The 18,526-nt window shown below is 32.7% G+C and overlaps 1 protein-coding gene across 4 annotated transcripts in view; it reads right to left on the bottom strand.

Annotated features, from left to right (window-relative positions):
* The window catches only part of LOC129757648 (protein TANC2), a 392,643-nt gene that overhangs the window by 49,180 nt on the left and 324,937 nt on the right, over positions 1 to 18,526 (bottom strand). For all 4 annotated transcript variants that reach the window (XM_055754920.1, XM_055754921.1, XM_055754924.1 and 1 more), the window contains one exon: positions 590 to 747. In XM_055754920.1, coding sequence (XP_055610895.1) covers positions 590 to 747 — 158 coding nt within the window. The remainder of the gene's footprint in view (positions 1 to 589; positions 748 to 18,526) is intronic.

Here is an 18,526-nt window from a genome sequence, read left to right as displayed (position 1 = left end):
CAAAACCTACTTTTACGGGTCTTTGTGGTCAACGGTCATTAATTATTTCAGGCGTTTGTCGGTTTTTCGAAATTTGCTTCCACCTTAACGGAAATTGGCACAAAAGCGGAACTAATCTCACTGACGGCATCTGGCGGTTATGTCTAGTCCCAGTCTATGCGCTGCCAGACATTATGTAAGACAAACTACTTTATGACAGGGGGCCTGCATTATAGATCAGATTCGATTTTCTTCATCGGCGACTCTGGCGCGCGGCAACCTTTCAAACGGACAAGGCAACTGAATCCATCACGGAGTTAATTAAGTTTAAGGTCATACGCTGACAACGGCAATTACCCGTACAAGCAAATTGATAGATTTATCACCATTCAGGCAAAATGGGGTAGCAACTGTTATGGAACCTTCACTATTTCGTTTAAAGTTTAGTTAGATAGTAAAGAACGATTTTAGAGATCACAACTCGTAAAAAACGCTGTTGCAAAGCTTGATTTATGATGGCTTTTTCAATCATCTCTGCAGTTAATTTCTAGTAACCTTTCTCAAACATCTAGTCTCACTATCTAAAACTACAAAAATACATTTAACATACCTGATAAATTGGCGAAAAGTTTCCGCTCTGTTTGATCTGTGAGCGACATTTCGGCTGGGGAGATCCTAGAGGACTCAGCAGCGTAGTCGAGCTTCCTATTCCGGTATCGTAGTCGTGCATCCTTCTTTGCATGTAGCTGCCGTTGTGAGATAGGATATCTGGAAATAAAAAAAGGAAAAATTGTATTATAGGATGATGGGAAAAACGAGAATTTGAATATACGAAATTCTGAACGTTCACAGCTACAGTCCAATTTTACCTGAAATGCATTAGAAAACTTCTTATATATGAGGCCCTCATGATCAGAGGGATGCAAGTGCCAAAATCATCAATTTTGAGTTGAGTATACCTGGCGATTCTTCATGTTTCAACGTACATCTGGTGCAAAAATAAGTTTTTTTTAAATTTTTGAACCCTTTTTTGATTGAATTAAAACTGCTCGAATTCGAAGAATAAATGAAAAATCTAGCACCTTCACAACTTTTAAGCGCGTTTTCTAGAAACTATCATTAAGGCACTGGCACCGGTTATAAATAAATAAATGTAAAACATTCTCAATACCACAAAATTAGAAAGATTTATAACAGTGTTACTAAAAAATATTATGAAATTTCAGATTGAGCACATATTTTCATTTTTTTAAATAATAATTTTAATAGAGCAGAGGTTTTTATCATCATAGACAAAGAAAAGGATTTGCAGTGTCACAAAATTAAATTACATCTGATTGATTGCCTTACCTGACATTTCTGCTAATCCAGACTAATCTATGCCTACAACACATAAAAGATAACAGCTGGACATATTTGTATTTATCTTCTGAAATAGATATAAGGCCTAGAGTCCCTAGAGGATCAAAGGGGTACAAGTGTGTAAAACTCCGAATTTCCCATAATTTTCATTGTTTTTCTATTGAAACTGCTCAAATTAAAATATTATATGAAAAATCAAGTACCTTTAGGTCTTAATCCAATTAAATAAGTAAGAACAAAAGCTGCGCCATATCTAGACTATGTCAAAGTTGACGATTTTTGCACTTGCACCCACATGACCGTATTAAACTTATCAAAATAGCATATAGAAAAGTGCAGGCAATATCTATTATATAAAATTCTCTTGTAACGGTGTTTGTAGTACTACTCCTCTGAAATGACTCAAGCGATTCGAATGAAATTATTTTTAGAATATTCTGTAGGCATGCGAATCGGTTTATATCGAATAAAAATGACAAAAAGTCGCATTAATAATCCTTAATTATTAAATTTGTCATAATTTGAATGAATTTCAAGTCATGGCTTCCATTTTTTCGAGATTTTCTTTCCTTTGGGCGGTTTGTTTTACGTCTCCAAGGTCGAGGCGTCGTGAGCAGACGTCGTTAGAAGATAGTAGCTATGGCATAGCATACTGATTAGTAGGAACATTTGGGCGCGTATTTCTCAACCAAGCATATTTTCAATGCACGTGGTGGCGCTATGAAGCCTAGATGAGATTTTTTTCTTGATTTTTAGCTCATTTGTACAGCACATGGTTATGAATGACGCCTAGATGTGATCCGGATTGATATTTCGCCAATCGAATCACAACCAAATAAACGGTTTTAAAAATTGAAACTTTTTTGATTTCGTGTTAATTAAAGCATAAATTGTTGTCTTAAAAATATGAATTTAAAACTGGTGCATATGAAATGTTGGTATGACTGATTGTGGGCGTTTGAAAAAAAGTGTGAAGATTTATATACATTTTAAAAATCTAATATGCTTAGAAGGTTAGTTTTGATTCATTTCGAAAACAAAAAAAAGAATAAGATGTTTTCTACAGAAATAGAACGAAAACAATTTTTGAACATGTAATGCTGTATCAAGCGCCTTATAAATTTTCAGAACAACTACAAAATCCGATGAAAATGAACAAACACTGAACTGAATCAGAGCCTGTCCTTCAAAATAGAGAAATAATGTATTTAGAGGCCGAATTCAGACAACGTTTCGATTTTTTGCAAGCATAAGTGAAAGTTATCAATAAAAAAAACAGTTTTTCATAACAAAAAATGAGGATATGAATTCACCAGAATAATTTACAGTTGAGAAAGTACACTAGAGCAAGTGCAAACGATCAACATTTACAAAAAATATGTAAATTATTTCTTCATCTATAAATTGTAAGGCCCAAATAAACAGTCTGACTAAATGAACTCAATTTTTTTATCATTCACCGAATAACACTGCACTCTTTGTTTGCACACAAGTCAAGTCCGTACATAAATATGAAAATTGTGTTTCTGTTTTACATATTTTGGACACATAGAAGAGATTTTTGATCCTTTGATCCGCTTTTTTAAAGTTTTTTTTTGATAATCCAGTGGAAGCATTGATAAATTTTAATATGACCTGAAAGTGTTAAAAACAATTTAAACTCCTGTCATTTTAAATGATGAAACAAGTTAAAACGAGCCTTTTAGCCATGAACCATCTACCTTTAATGAACTTCCTCTCCAAAATGATTCAACATGATGTGAGAAAGGTCAGAAAGGGGATCATGTGTGTTGAATCTGAAGTGGATATCAAATTAATCAAATGTCTTTGTGAATGAAGGTCTTTTGCTAAAAACAACATTCATTAAAAGTGTAGTACCAAACATTTAGTAATACTGCAGATATATGAATGAATAAGTTAAGAAAATGCACTGTATTTTCACTGGCCTAAATAAACGCGAAAAATGTCAACATTTTTGCATATTTTACTTTCAACAAGAATTTGTTAAGAACTGATTCAGAAAAACAAGAAACAAAAATTGAATTGATTTAAAGATTTACATATTTTTCTTAGATTTATAAAAGTTTAACTATGGTAAAATCCGTTTGCACTAGCCCCGGTGAATCTGAAATAAAATTAAGATTGAAATTAAAAAAATAGAAGCAAAATAAACTTTGATAACTGTAAATTTTTTCGGCACAAAAATCATCGTTTTAAGGTTTTGTGTGATGTTTACATGAAAAACTTTGGAAAATATTCATATCACCGTGGAAGCATGAACAGATTTTTTTTACAATCCGTTCCATTTATGAAAATCTGATCTTCAATAGATTGTTAATGAACTGATAAGGTCAGTAAGTTTAAATCTTGAAATGTCTGATCTGCTGATGGTCCTGCATAATTAAGAGAAAAATTGCTGTGGTTCAGTCAAATAACAAAATTCAAAAAAAAATTCTCCTATAAAACAATTCTTTTTATCAAATCATTGGGTTACAGCACTAATTTAATGTGCACTTTTTGCTTAAACAAATAAAAATATAGTAATTTTCAGTACAGAAATTCGTCAGATTTCATAACATGACAAGTGCTGTTTGGCATCACTTCAAGTTGTAATGGGTCATGTTTACAAGTTTAGTATATTGCCAAAAAAATATTAATAGCATTTTAACATGGGACAGTACGAGATATATTTCAATGATTTTTACAGACCTTTCTGCATTGCATGTGGAGAAGAAAGGGACATTGGGAGTTCCATATCAATTGCGTTGTTTAGCTTGAAAACTTATTAACCAATTTGAGACCCTCCCTTTTTCTGGGTTAAGTTGGCAAGAAGAAGGCAAGTCTTTATTCATATTAAATTTGGTACAATACCAAAACTGCTCAGACAAATAAAGCGAAATGTTACCTCAATTAGATACTAAAAATGATTTTATAGTAGTTCGTGAGGACTTCTTGCATTGTATGAGGGAAAAGGCTGGAAGTCCAAATCATTAAAACATACATTTTGACATCATTAAAAATTCCTTGAAGCTTATTAAAACAGAGTAAAAGTTTCAGATCATGAAAAACAAACTCCAGTTGAAACTTTCTTTCAAACAAGTTTGCTTCTAGATTATGGTGAAATTTTGTTTGAAGTGTTTCAATTATTTTAACAAATTTAATTCATTTTTGGAAGGTGTAGCAAAGCACACCGGGTCAGCTAGAAAAATAAATGATGACCAGTAATTGTGTGAAATAAAAAAGAAGGCACCGACCGAGATTCGAACCCGGGCCTACGAGTCTGCACTGTACACCTTACCACAAGGCTAGCTCTTCTGTTATGTTGGACTGCGCCAAAGCTCTTTAGTTGATTTTTTTTAAAACAGGTCTAAAGAAAAATGGAAGAGTGTTAATTGAAGACACACCCATTAATCGTAAATCACTTCACTTCAATAAAACATTAGATCGTTAAAAACCAATAATCGTAATTGCTACAATTTGGCAACTTATTTACGAATTAACTTTTTCTTGCTGTTTTTGGGAAAATAGAAATAGAATCGTTTTAACGATGGTGACTGAAAGAAAATATCTTCATAAACGATTTGAATTACCATTTCCATTACTATTTCATGTTAGCTGGGACTTGTTAAGTTCTAATTATGGCAAAAAACTTTAAGTTTTTTTAAGTTTCAAATTTTAACTAAATAGAATCGCTGTTTATTTATTTATTTGGTAACAATTCAACGGATCACATGTTGATCCCAATGATTAAAAGTATATAAAACAAGTCTATTAAAATTAAATATAAAAACACTACACAAACTATACTGTTCTTAACGTTATTAAAAATTTTCTTCTGAGAAAATCTCTCGATGCATCGAATTCAAAGTGTTCAGAAAATCGGTTGGACGTCCTGATAACGCCGATCAGTGCACTATTAGCGCCGTAGTTGTTCTGACGAAGAGGAGTGTAGAGCAGTAGATTCCGGTTTCGTAGTCCTTGAGGTCGAACACTTAGATTAACTGATTCCAAAAGCGAAGGACAGTCAATTCTCCAGGATATCGGAGATAAGTAAGGCCCGTGTAGCTGCTCGGCGGGCTTGTAGCGTGTCTAGGATAACGAGGTTGCAGCGGTTCTCGTAGCTTGGAAGGTGGAACGGGTCAGACCAGTTCAAATGGCGTAGAGCATATCGCATAAACCGTCGCACTATGGGACAGCCCCATACAATGAGGCGGCAAAAAGTATAATTTTACTATTTATGAACTTTTTTGAAGATGAAATGAGTTGTTTACATTCGAAACCCAATATAAACTATTTTCGGCTTTGGTTTTACATGTGTGCTCAGAAAGGACAATAAAATTGGAACATTAACTCGTAAAATGCATAGTGTAGTTTTGAAACAATAATTGTTTAAATAAACTTATTTCGGAAACGCGTGCATATTTTTAAGTTCTGTGTTCACAAAAAATATGTGAGAAATTAATGCAAAACCACTCAGGGTATTTTAGTTCAAGATTTTTAGTTCTGTATGAAGAATTAAAGAGTACACGCAAAAAAATGCAGTATAAAAATTTTATATTTTTTGGGAAATAAGTAGTTTTTAAAAAATCTCAGTTATTTCTACAGATATCAAAATTCTATCATAGCTTTAGGTCACAATCAATTACAATCATCTTTCTGCACGTTATGAACAATGTTTGCTTAATGATGTTTAACATAAAACATACTATTTTTCCAAAATGGTTCAAAATTACTCATTTTTTGTTTTTATTATAACTTTGAAGGATGCAAATATATGCAACTATTTTTTCTTGCATTCCAATTATTAGACTCTTAGGTATGTTTTAAAGTCAAAAAAAGTTTTGGGAAACGTAAGGCTTTTTTCTTAGAGACCAAAATGTTTATACCTTTTGAGTAAATCATAAAATTACTCATTTTTTACACATTTTTGTTAACCGTGTAAAAATGAAAAATATTTCGAAATGAAGCTGAAAAAATAAGCTTCCTGACGATGTTTTGGGAACTGATGTAGCATTTCATTTAAAGGAGAAAAAATATTTGAATATTATTGGATCAAAAGTATATTTTTCAAAATTTTCTAAGTCTGATGTCTGTGAAACGATAAGTGCTTATGATAATGATCTGAAAAATTGAGGATATCTTAGTTAAATATAAAGCTACAAACTGGTATATGACAAAAATCATTACGATGAAGTTAATTTTCGACTTTTTGCCGCCTCAAACCCCGTAGTGCGTCGTTGCAAAGCTTCGATCCGATCAGCGCCATTCTGATAGAAGGGGCTCCAAACAGCCGACGCGTACTCCAGAATGGAGCGAACTAAGCTGCAGTAGAGGCTTTTCAGGCAGTACACGTCTTTAAAATCCTTCGTCACGCGGAATATAAAGCCCAAACATCGGGATGCTTTATCAACTATGTAGTTAGTACCTATGCATCTTGAAGCAGGCGCGGTCCTAGCGCTGGCTCTTGGGGGGGGGGGGGGGGGGAGTTATGGTTGCAAATGAGTCTACAGTCTAAGCGGCGCAATGCTCCTTTTTCCCTCATGAATTTCACTGAACGACATGTATTTAAAAAAGTATGAAACAAGAGATGAATAATGATAACTTTATCAATTTACTCATTTCAATATTCGTCTACACAACTTACACATCCTTTTATTTAACAACCAGCGAATCTATAATATCCACCGCGAAAATATGTTGCTATTTTTTTTTAATTTGTAAGTATATCTGGTGTTTGAAAATTGTCACTTCAAGAGCTCTGTAAAGATTTTCTCGTTATGAATGTAATTTTACAATGAAAATAATACACACGTTGTTGAGAGATGAAAATGTAGAAAAAAACATTCAAGCCATCTTCATTTATTTTCCTGAGCTTCTAAATATTGGCGCTTTCATATTTTATAATTTTTCGGAAGTATTTTATTTTTCGCCAATAAGGCCGAAAAACTAATTAACAAGCATGACTAACGGGCATTAAATTCTTAATTGAGGTATTTTACTGAATCGTGATTCGGAAATTTAGTATTATTATTTTCAAATTTGGAAACACAATATATAAAATAAACACTTTCAATACAAATTTAGTAGAATAAACCGATTATGAAAACACATTATAAAAAAAAGTGATTAATCTTTTTAATTGTTCATGTAGGTACTGTAACATACCTTCACATAATTCTTCATTTGATAATAATTTTCTGCTATAAAAAAAATGATGAAACGAAGGGTTTATTCCGAATGTTATACTTTTTTTTTAGTGAAGAGTCTCAATTATTTGCAATTGAAATGGCCAAGCTTTCGAATTCAGAATATCAAACCTTAAGCTAAATTTTAATTTAAAATTTCAATATTATTGTGTAGATAAGCTGAAAGCACAAAAAGATCTTCTGACTGTTTAGCATGATAGATTGCCTTGTTGCCGAAAAAATAGTGGAATGATAAGGGGATAGTTTTAATTGACAAGGGAAAAATTAAGCGCATGCAAACTGAATTTGGAAGATTTTTTCGTCTCAAACTCGATTTTTTTGTCAGATTTTTTTTTCTCCCTTCTTATTCTCTGGCATTCATTAATTTTAAAACATAGCAGTAGACCTACATGAACAACAAAAAATATTTAAAATCTTTTCATTATCCATTATTCATTCAACAATACAGATTAGAGGGAAGAATGCCAAAAAGTAACACATAACCGAAAAAAATAATACATATTTCGTCTAGATAATTATCTAATTTTACAAAATGGGAACAGATACTTACATCTATTATTTTTTCTCATGGTAAATTACTCACAGTCTTCATTAAAATTAATCATTAAGTTAAAATCTTTTTTTCTAAATCTTTTTGATATTTTACACTTTTGCTAAAAAGTGCAAAATTTTTTTCAATGAACCTTGCATTTTCAAAATTTATACCGGAATCAAGAGCTGATTAAAAATACAAATTTGCATTTTGTGCTCCTAAATATGTCAAAATCAGTTTTCAAGTTCTTTGCACTTCGGAAAATATGGGATTTGTTTCCTTGCGTTATAGTTTTGAATGCAGATTTTGGGTTCTGGAGATGAATTTGAATCTCTATCGCCAAAACCAATTCCTTCATATTGAAACAGATTTTATAAATACATTTTTGTTTCTTTTTGGCTCTAAAAACTCATAGGGAACGCACGTGAGTGATAACACGTGATCATTTTTTTCGATTTATTGTTGAGAAATTTTTTTAAAATTTAAACTTTTATTACGAATATTTTATATTCGATTTCTGTTTGGCAGTACTTGAATTTTTTTCATGGTCATCCATAATATGAATGTTTGATGTGAAACATTTCAAACAGGATTAAATAAAATCAGATCTGAAATTTAAATTTTTGTTTTTTAATTTCATAATGTAGGTTAATCATTTTTAGTTTATAATTCATACTTCAATGGTGGAAAATTGAGGGTGGAAAAAATCGCCAAAGAGAATCTTTACTGTGATTCAGAATCTGAATTCTTATTTTGCAATAAGTCTAGAATTCCTTGTATTAAACACTAGTGAAAATAGCACTATACTTTAGATTTTAAAATGAGGTTAACATTAGACATCTGATATGACCTTATAAAGTTTAAAAATTCTCAATAAACCAGCTGTAAACAAAAGAAAAAAACTAAATTTTAAATTCAAATTTGTATTTTAATTTCAGATATGTATTAGCTTTTTATTCTTTAAGTGAAGTTTTATTAGAATGATTTTTCCTGATTCTGAATTGATAATTTTTTTTTTAATATTTTGAAATACAAAAAAAAAAAAAAATGGTAAGCTTTTCGCTGCTCAAAACTTCATCAAAAATGAATTTAATGCGGCATCAATACTTGTTGTTTATTACGATTGAATTTTAAATATTGGTGACTAAAAGACAAAAAGAAAGATTAGAAAGTTAGATGGTCGTTTCTTAAACCCCTACTGGAAAACTGATCACTCCGATGGATAATTTGACTTAAATTCAAATTTCTTACAATGAAGGTAATTTAACACTTGAAGGCCAAAGGTTTTTTTTTTACTTCTTAGAACGACCAAGATCTGTTAATCCATTAAACATGGTAGAAATTTCTAAAAATAAAGAAAATTGACAATCACATGAATCCGTACGTTTATAGTTTAATGATTTTTTTCTATTGTTTTCTTTAAATCTGAGCAAATAAAAAAGAAATTGTATATTGAAGGCAATAAATAAATGATGACAACAGAACAAATATTTCCATTATTTCAGTGTCATAACCATATTCACCCCCCTATATGACTTTTTCAAATTTGTTATTTCATTAAAATTCAAAACAAAATCAAGAATTTAGAAGCTCCGAATTCGAAGCAAATATAAAATTTATTACGATTTGCTCGTGTTAATTTAGGCATATGAAGGAAATAAGTGACAATTTTAAAAAAGTTGTCCCTACATTTCATTAAAAGCACATTCAAAATCAACTCTCAACAACATACTTTTGTTGAGTTACTTATCAACAAAAGTTATTTGGTATAATTCAGTCCAGGGAATCACAAGTTACAGTTACTTGAGTTTGGTGGACCGACTTTTCCCAATATTCAGCCTTTCAAGTGATAAATTAACTTTTTTGTTGAATAAACACCCCCACGGAGTGGAAAATTTTGAAAATTTAAAAACACATCAACTAAGAAAAGTTCCAACTTTTTATAAACATTCGAGCTTTTTCGGGTATTTTATAACGGTTTTTTGCCGCTTGGGGGGGGGGTGATCACCCCGATCACCCCCCCCATAGGACCGCGCATGTCTTGAAGTCAAGTTTCTGATCAAGAACCACACCTAAATCTTTTATGTGGTCCACACGAGCGATAAAATGGTCCGAAAGGAAATAATCGGCGAGGATGGGATGCCGTTTGCGCGAAAATGTTATGATAGAACATTTACTGCGGTTCAACGCCAGGCAGTTTTTGTTGCACCACTGTTGAATAACTTTTAAATTTGTGTAATTAAGAAATTATTTTTAAAGAAGCAGATTGACAAAAATTTGAACCATTTTTTTTTGTATTCAATTTTATTCCAAAAACTTTAACAAGTTTTGAATTATTTTCATTCTTAGTAGAAATGTATTCTAAAACAATGAATAAGAACAGATATTGAAAGACCTAGAATCAAGATTAATTTTTATTATTTGCCAGCATTATTTTCAACTTAACAAAGATATTTTGATTTCGTTCGAGTATAAAAGTGTGTCCCATTATGTCTAAGCACGATTTAAAATGAACACACAGTTCAGGAGCAAATTATTTTTTTTTTACTTTACTGTTCTCTGTCTTTTTTTTTACAGTGAATCAATATAAAAAATAGATTCCAGTCAATCGTAGGCCATTGATCGAAGACTGCTCATTAGCTTCAGCACAGATTTGTGATGATTTTGGTCACTTTTTCCAGTATTTTGCGATATTTTCGATAGAATCTGCAGGCTTCATATGTTTTCTCAAATACGATTTGGAAAGGGCCCAAAAAATTTCAATAGGTCTCGCTTTGGGACGATTTAGCGGATTCATCTCCTGGACGATCTGGACTTTGTTGGATTTGTAACAAGCCATCATCGTGTCCTTTGAGTAGTGAATACATGCCAAATCCGGCCAAAACAGTACTGGGTGATCTTGCTTGCGGATCATGGAGAGCAGGCGAAGGTTCAGGCACTGTTGGACGAAATCATTTGGCTTGTTACTGTTCTACCGATTTTTCGTTAAAAATGTATGTCTCCGTCTTGTCAATACTTTGGCTATCCCAAACCATAGTATATGGAAAATAACAGGTGGGCCATTGCGCTTAACCTTACTTGAAAGCTCCGTGTATGTACACAGCATGCTTACATACTAAGAAAAATAGTTATGAAAATTTGGCAATTTTATATAGAATAGCAATCAAAATTATTAATTTCTCCGTTAACAGCCATTCGATTCTTTTGAAAAGGGCTTCAGATTAAAGGCTGTTTCTTCAGGCTCATCGGAAAGTTTTTTTTGTATCGGAATTTTGGATCTGAACCAGAAATAATCAGCATTCGAAAAAAAAATTTCATCGCCGTCCCTCTTTTTTGAGAGCAAGCAATGTAGTATTTTCTTCTGTCCACGTTAAAAATTTGATTAATGATCTAAAATATTTCATGGTTCTGTGATAAAAAGTCAATTTGTTTGAGATTTTATTCAAATCGCACAAGAAAAAGGCCACACAAGGCAAAAATGTCACCAGATTTTAGTCTTAAATCGACAAAAAGCCCTTTACATCTCTATTGCTTTTAGAGGTGTTGAAAAGCCAAATATTGTTCGTTGCATCAAAATGCATTAGTGCATATTTTTCTCATAATTTTAATGCTTGTCAATTTAAAAAAATGTGAATTTTTGATAAATTCCATACATTTGCAAGTTTTTTACATAACAATTTTTTAAGCCTCCTACTAATACGTTGAAAGAGAGTGGAATAGCCTACCTTGTATATTTCATAGTACTATGATCCCGAACAATGTAATACTGGTCACTCGAAAGCGTTCTGTCATCAATCGTCTTCGATGATAACAACACCGATTTCCCACACAGCAATATAATCGTATAATTTACAACCTCTTTGATTGACGGGAGAAGCTTGTTTTCGACTCGGTTTCGGATTCTTCTGCTGAGAGGGGATCCACGTTTTTAGCCGTATCATGAACTAAGCCAGTTTCTTACTGGCGAAAGCACGCATGACTTTCCGGTCCAAAGTTTTGTCCACCGGACAAGTTTTCCACCCAATTTTTTTGTCCACGAAGCTGCCTCCCTCTCCATACTTCCGCTCCATAGACCGCTCCAATGCTGGGGATAGTACGCTATTTGTGCACGATATTTTTGAGCTTTTGAGGGGAAATGCTTCTTATTCTCACAAAAATTATGAAAAGTGAAGCTCACGATACACAGAGTTTTAGGTTAAACAGTAAACGACAACACTCAGCAGAAATCAGCTGTTTAAATGTCATACGGAATGAGCAGAATTGTATCAAAATCGTGCTTAGACATAATGGGACACACGAGAAGCGTAAGTATTTTTCTCAGTATTGATTCACTTAAAGCTAACCATAGTTATATACTTTATTTAAAGTAACGTTTAACATTACGTATATATGTAAGGAGAAAACGAAACAAAACTGGGGAACCTCATCAATGAGGTACAATGCAGAACTAAACTGGCAATACATTGCAATGGCAATGAGTGTCCATCGGCGAAAGCAAACACATAAATTGTGGCATTTGGGTAGTAATTTATTAATCCGCGAATCATGTGCCATATTAGCGTCGCCGTCATCGTTGCGGGTTTCTTTTGAAGCCTGGAATGCAGAAGCCCGCGAAGGAACTTACTGCAAAATGTGAACTTGTTTTGGTAATTTTTCATCCGATTAATATCCCACGGACACGGGATGATCCCGCCCGGCCCAGTGTGTATCGAGGTAGGATGCTGCCTTTCTTTATAACTTTTAAACACCATAATTTGGTTACCTAAAAGTCGCGGCGGCTGAACTACAACAAAGGTAACGACTTGGCGTGGTGTGAACGTGCTGACGCAAAATATTTCACTATAATAACGGAAAGCATCGACAGTGTGGTGCAGATTCGAGGGATAAGGACATCATCATTCGTGTTTGTCCCTTTTCCTAGGGCCTTCAACTGTCGTTCGAATTAATACACAAACCCTAGCGGCAAAATGTGAGTATTCGTAGATATTTTAAACTGAAACCTTCACTCCCTCTCAATCTGTTGCGTCCATTGCGTACCTATATACACTGACAGGCATGATTCCTGTCCCTCAAAACGAAAATTGAACACATAAACCTCGCGATATGATATTGAATTAATGTTAAGGATTAACTCCATTAAGTATAGCCAATCGCAGGACGTTTTGGAAAGACGCGCGAAATTAAAGTCTCACCCTGATTCGATCCGCGCAGCGCATTTCGGGCTGCTGCTGCCGTTGATGAAAATGTTACCGACCCAATCCATTGACAAGGGCAAGAGTGAGAAACGAATGATTGAATGGATAAAAAATAAATTAAACTATTAAAATTATGTCACCTTTACGGTATGAGTCGTGAGAAGTGCATGTTCGGTCGCCGATATAATCGCTGCAGCGACTTTTAATTTCTGACATATTTTTTGTTTTAATCCAAGTGCGAGAATCCAATCGGATTGTTTGTCCTTGGCAGGCGACCGGAGTAATCAAAATTCAACGTGTTAATGGCAACGCGTCAGATCGCGACGACGTGCCAGGGCAACGTCAGCAGCAATCAGGTCTTAATTTCGAATCATCATCATCATAAGCAAGCTTAATGTTCTGTAATAACAACGATTTTAGCATATGTTTTGTGCTGTGAAGAATGCGATTTAGTCGGGACTCATAAATTCCTTGGGAGTTCAGAAAGTCGCCAACAGCCTGAAATAGCACCCCTTGATCGATCGTTAACAGCAACTGATCGAGGCGTTCATTATGCAATGATGGAATAAGGAATTGATATTACTTTGACATTGACTTTTGATGAATTTAATCCACGAACTGAAAGCTGTTCAGATTTGTGATCATGATTAAGAAAAGGTAAGATTCATATTCCCCCTCGAGAAAATTGAAAATAAAAAAAATTTATGATTAACTATTTTTTATAATAATTCTATCAGAAATTTAGATCATTCTATTTTTTCTTAGAAAAATTTTAGGAAACTGCTTATGATTATTTGAACAGTTATTAATGAAAATTTTTGAAAAAAATAAGGCCATTCAAGTCTTATGATTACTATACATACAGTGAGCGAAATAAGAATAGCACCACTATGTGTTTTGCTTGTTAAAATATGAATGATTGAAAAATACGAAAATTTTCTTCCACAGATTGTTCTGAATTGCTTAACGGATAAATCAAGCATAAGTTTACTTTTTTGGACGTAGCAATTGTCGTTGAGGACCAAAACTGTGGAAAAGGGGTGCGAAATAAGAGTAGAACCACTTGAGTTTTTCCAACAAAAACTAGAATAGTTTTAAAATTTACTGTGTAAATGTGAACAATAATGCTTCTACGAGCTATTTGAATAGATAACTGCATTTTAGGAGTTTTCCAGAATTCCAAAGGTTTTCAAAGGTTTTAAAATGGGGTTTTAAAAGATGCTCTTCTAGCGTTAAGGAATAAGATATTTGAGCTATAAAACTTTATCAAACTGCTTGATTTCTTCATTAACATTCATAAGTAAAGCTTAGTTCTTTTAGAAATGGGACACTTTCTTTTGCTAATAGCTCTTTTACTAGTAATCGCACATTCAAAATTATGAAAGCATTTTATTGCCTGTAAAAAGTACTATCCAAACTATTTTTTTCAAAATTTAAAATTTACGTGTTTTTGAGATATTTACGGTGCAAGAGAAAAAGGAAAAAATAATTTTACCCAGTTTCATTCAAAATCCATCATTTCAAATTGATAGCCGACAAAATCGTTGATTATTCAAAGAACTACTGTGTGTGAGTGGTGGAAAAGTATGGAAATACTGTCAAAAATGTCCACAAAGTTAAAATCAACCATTGAAGTGAAGCATATGATCGGCAACTTCGGCTAAGGGTCATCAGTGAAGTCAAGTCTCATACCAGCATTTTTAATTTTCAATAAGCGAAAAACTAAGGGTAGATCGCTGAAATTTCCAAAAAAAATGTCTCCGATAAGCTGAAAGTGTTGTCTCTTAATGAGTCATTCAAACCTAACCTAAAAAAAAAATTTTTGCCGGATCCACAGCTTGTAAGCTGTATATCTGGTTCCGAGGCTATGGGACAGATGATTTCTGATGAACGACAAAACTTATGAAATACCCTATTTCAAACAAATTCCAGCGTTGTAATCCTATACCACTTCTGCTCGTGGCAAGGTCCCGAGTATATTAAAGTATGTATTTGCTTATTATTTTGTATAAAATATAATGATTTGCCAAAATTCTGCTCCTGTAAAAAAAACAACAATTTTCAAAACGAAAACTATGGTTTTCACTATTTTCAAAAGCCTAAAAAGAGTAATCTTTAATGTACCCTTCGCAACCTACGATCTATGCTAACCGATTGTACTTTAAGTTCAATCTCCTCATGGTTTTACTTCGTTATCGCCAGATTTTGCCAGCAGAACTTCCATTGGAAACGCTCAAAAAGTGGCTCAAAAATAATCAAATTTGTAAATTTCGAAACAGCTGTATCCACTAAAGTGGCCTCAGTTCCTTTTAAAAGACAAGTATTGGTCCGAAAAGTATCAGAAATTGAAGGAGGGGGATGTAGCCACCTAAAATACAGATTAGACGAAGTATAAGTGTGAAAAACAGATTATTATCATGACTGAAAAAAGTGTGCGCTGACCGAAGGGAGGTACCAAGAATAAAGTAGAATTTATTCGTACAAAAAACGATAAATAATTTTTTTAAATTTTTTTTATGAATTATCATAAGATTTCCTTCATTTCCTTCATAGAAAGTATTTAGATCAAATTAAAGGTGTTTGAGATACACGCATTCGTAACTGTCCCATTTCTAAAAGAACTAAGCTTTATGATGCATAATGATGAAACATAGATTTGAGGTTGAGTTTGAATCCAAAAAGCAGGTTGGAATTCAAAAATACTAATGTTTTTTAATAATCAAACACTATTTCTCTAGTTTTAAGTCATAGATGGCAGCACTATCTTGCCATTTAACCAAATTCATGCCCATTTTCGAATATCCGGGATTAATTAGGGATAGTTGGATGATTTTGGTCAAGAATTAAATACGTGTACCGTGTGCAGCTTGATGGACCAGACGGCTAGCAGTATTATTGGTATGATTTGCAATTGAATTAGAAGTTGAGATGAGCAGGAATTTTGGCGGTTGTACATTTTTGTGCTGGTGATTCTTTTGCAAATCTGGAAAAGCTTTCTGCAGCGTGAACTTCCACAAAACTGTAATGGGAAAATACCTCAAAATGATGAATATGGGCCTAAATAAACCTGGAAAATCAATATTGAGACAAAATTTGGTTTTAACTGCAAGATAGTGCTGCCATCTACGACTTGAAACTGGAAAAAAGTGTGGTTTACTGAACAAAATCAAAGTTTTTGATTTCCAACCTATTTTTTCTGTTTCAAAATTAATCCCGAATGTTTATTTCATCATTTCACGTCATTTTAATGAAGAAAGTTAGTAATTTGATAAAGAATTACAGCTCAAATATTGAATTCCTTATCACTAGAGGAGCATCTCTTAAAACCCCCATTTTAAAACCTTTTAAATCCGTTGGAATTCTGGAAAACTCCTAAAATGCAGTTATCTATTCAAATAACTCGTAGAAGCATTATTATTAACTTTTACACAGTAAATTTTTGAAAAAAATCTTGTTTTTGTTAGAACAACTTAAGTGGTTCTATTCTTATTTCGCACCCCTTTTCCACATTATTGGTCCTCAACGCCAATTGCTACGTCCAAAAAAAGTAAACTTATGCTTGATTTATCCGTTAAGCAATTCAGAACAATCTGTGGAAGAACATTTTCGTATTTTTTAATCATTCATATTTTAACAAGCAAAACACATAGTGGTGCTATTCTTATTTCGCTCACTGTAGTTGCAGTTTTCTACCTAGAGTTGTTTAAGCGATAGAGTATTTCTAAGAAATGTTGATAGTTTTTTTTTCTCGTATATCATCATTATATGAAACTTCGCAGATGTCACCAAATAGCTCATGAGCTCATGTCAGGCCGTAGGAAGTACCAACCTCATGGTGGGAGTTTTGGTGGCCAATTTTTTACAATAATATTTTCGCTCAAACAACGCAAAAGTAATTCAAATTTAAAAGATTTTCTTTATAGGTACTACATATTTGATTATTTATGTTTAAGTTTTTACATTAACCGTTTTTCGTATTCAATAGAAATTTTTGAAAATACACCATTATATATTTAAAATGGTAAGCTATATTTGTATAAGGATTTATTTTGTATCAAAATACGAAACTTGAAATTTTCAACCCAAAAATCTGGCGAGTTATTTGATTTGAACGTAGAATAAGTTTTTTAAAGAAATTGAAGCCTCCTTAAATAACTTTTAAAAGTAAATAGAAGTAAAAGATTAAAATTTTGCGGTTTATATCTGATTTTGGCAAACTTATTACAAATCTTAGATTTTAGTTTGAATTTTGGCATTTGAAAAAAAAAACAATACACCAAAAAAATATGGAATTCCCTGCAATTTGTTTTATAGGAAGAATATAGAAAAGAATTTGCATTGAAAATCAATTCCATATTTAAAATCCCCTTGATGGTTTAAAAAACAGGCTTTTTGTATACATAGATGGCAAAATCAACTCAAATTCTACTTTAAATTTGCCATTTTCAGCTGAGTTATGTAGATGTTCAAAATGACTTGGTGAAGAATTTGAGATTTGAAATTAAACTAACAATCAAAATTTTACCAATGTATGCGATCTTACGAGCTGAATCCGAATTTGAATTTTGAATGTTAATTCTAAACCAAAATTCTGCACTTGAACCCAGTATTTGATTTTTGGATCTGTTTCCGAATTTCAGTACGATTTCTGAATATACAGAGAACAAAAACGTTTTCTGAGTTTGAATTCCAAATCAGCATTTCCATTACGAATAAAAAAAGAAATTTGTTTTAGATTAAGATTGCCATTTTTTCTGCACGTATCTGGGCCGGACAAATCCGGGCTATTTTACCTAAAAACATTGCAAAATCCCGGCATTTGATTTTAAAGTTGTCGACAAAAATCCGGGCAATATCCGTGCCAATTTGGTCAAAATCAATAACTCATCAAAAATCAAGAAAAGAAAGTTAGAAAATTTTGTTTTCAATAAAATTTATCACCAAATTTTGAATCGTAATTTAGGCGTTTAAAAAACCTTTCATGATTATTTTTTATGAAACTTGCTCAATAAATTTCTTTCTGGACGCATAAATATTTTTTTTACAATACCATTTGATTTTTAAGAATGAGAATGAGAATAAACTCGGGCAAAATCTGGCAACCGGACTGGACCGGACTTTTCCCAAACTTTATATTAAATATCCGAGAGAATCCGGATAAAACTGGGCTATCTGGCAACCTTATTTTAATATCGAAACCTCTAATCTGATATTTTAATTCTGACGTTTTGGGCTTCCATCTAAATTTATTA

The sequence above is a fragment of the Uranotaenia lowii genome, chromosome 3 (assembly GCF_029784155.1).
Source record: "Uranotaenia lowii strain MFRU-FL chromosome 3, ASM2978415v1, whole genome shotgun sequence".
Taxonomy (NCBI): domain Eukaryota; kingdom Metazoa; phylum Arthropoda; class Insecta; order Diptera; family Culicidae; genus Uranotaenia; species Uranotaenia lowii.
This window is presented reverse-complemented; position numbering and strand designations above follow the sequence as displayed.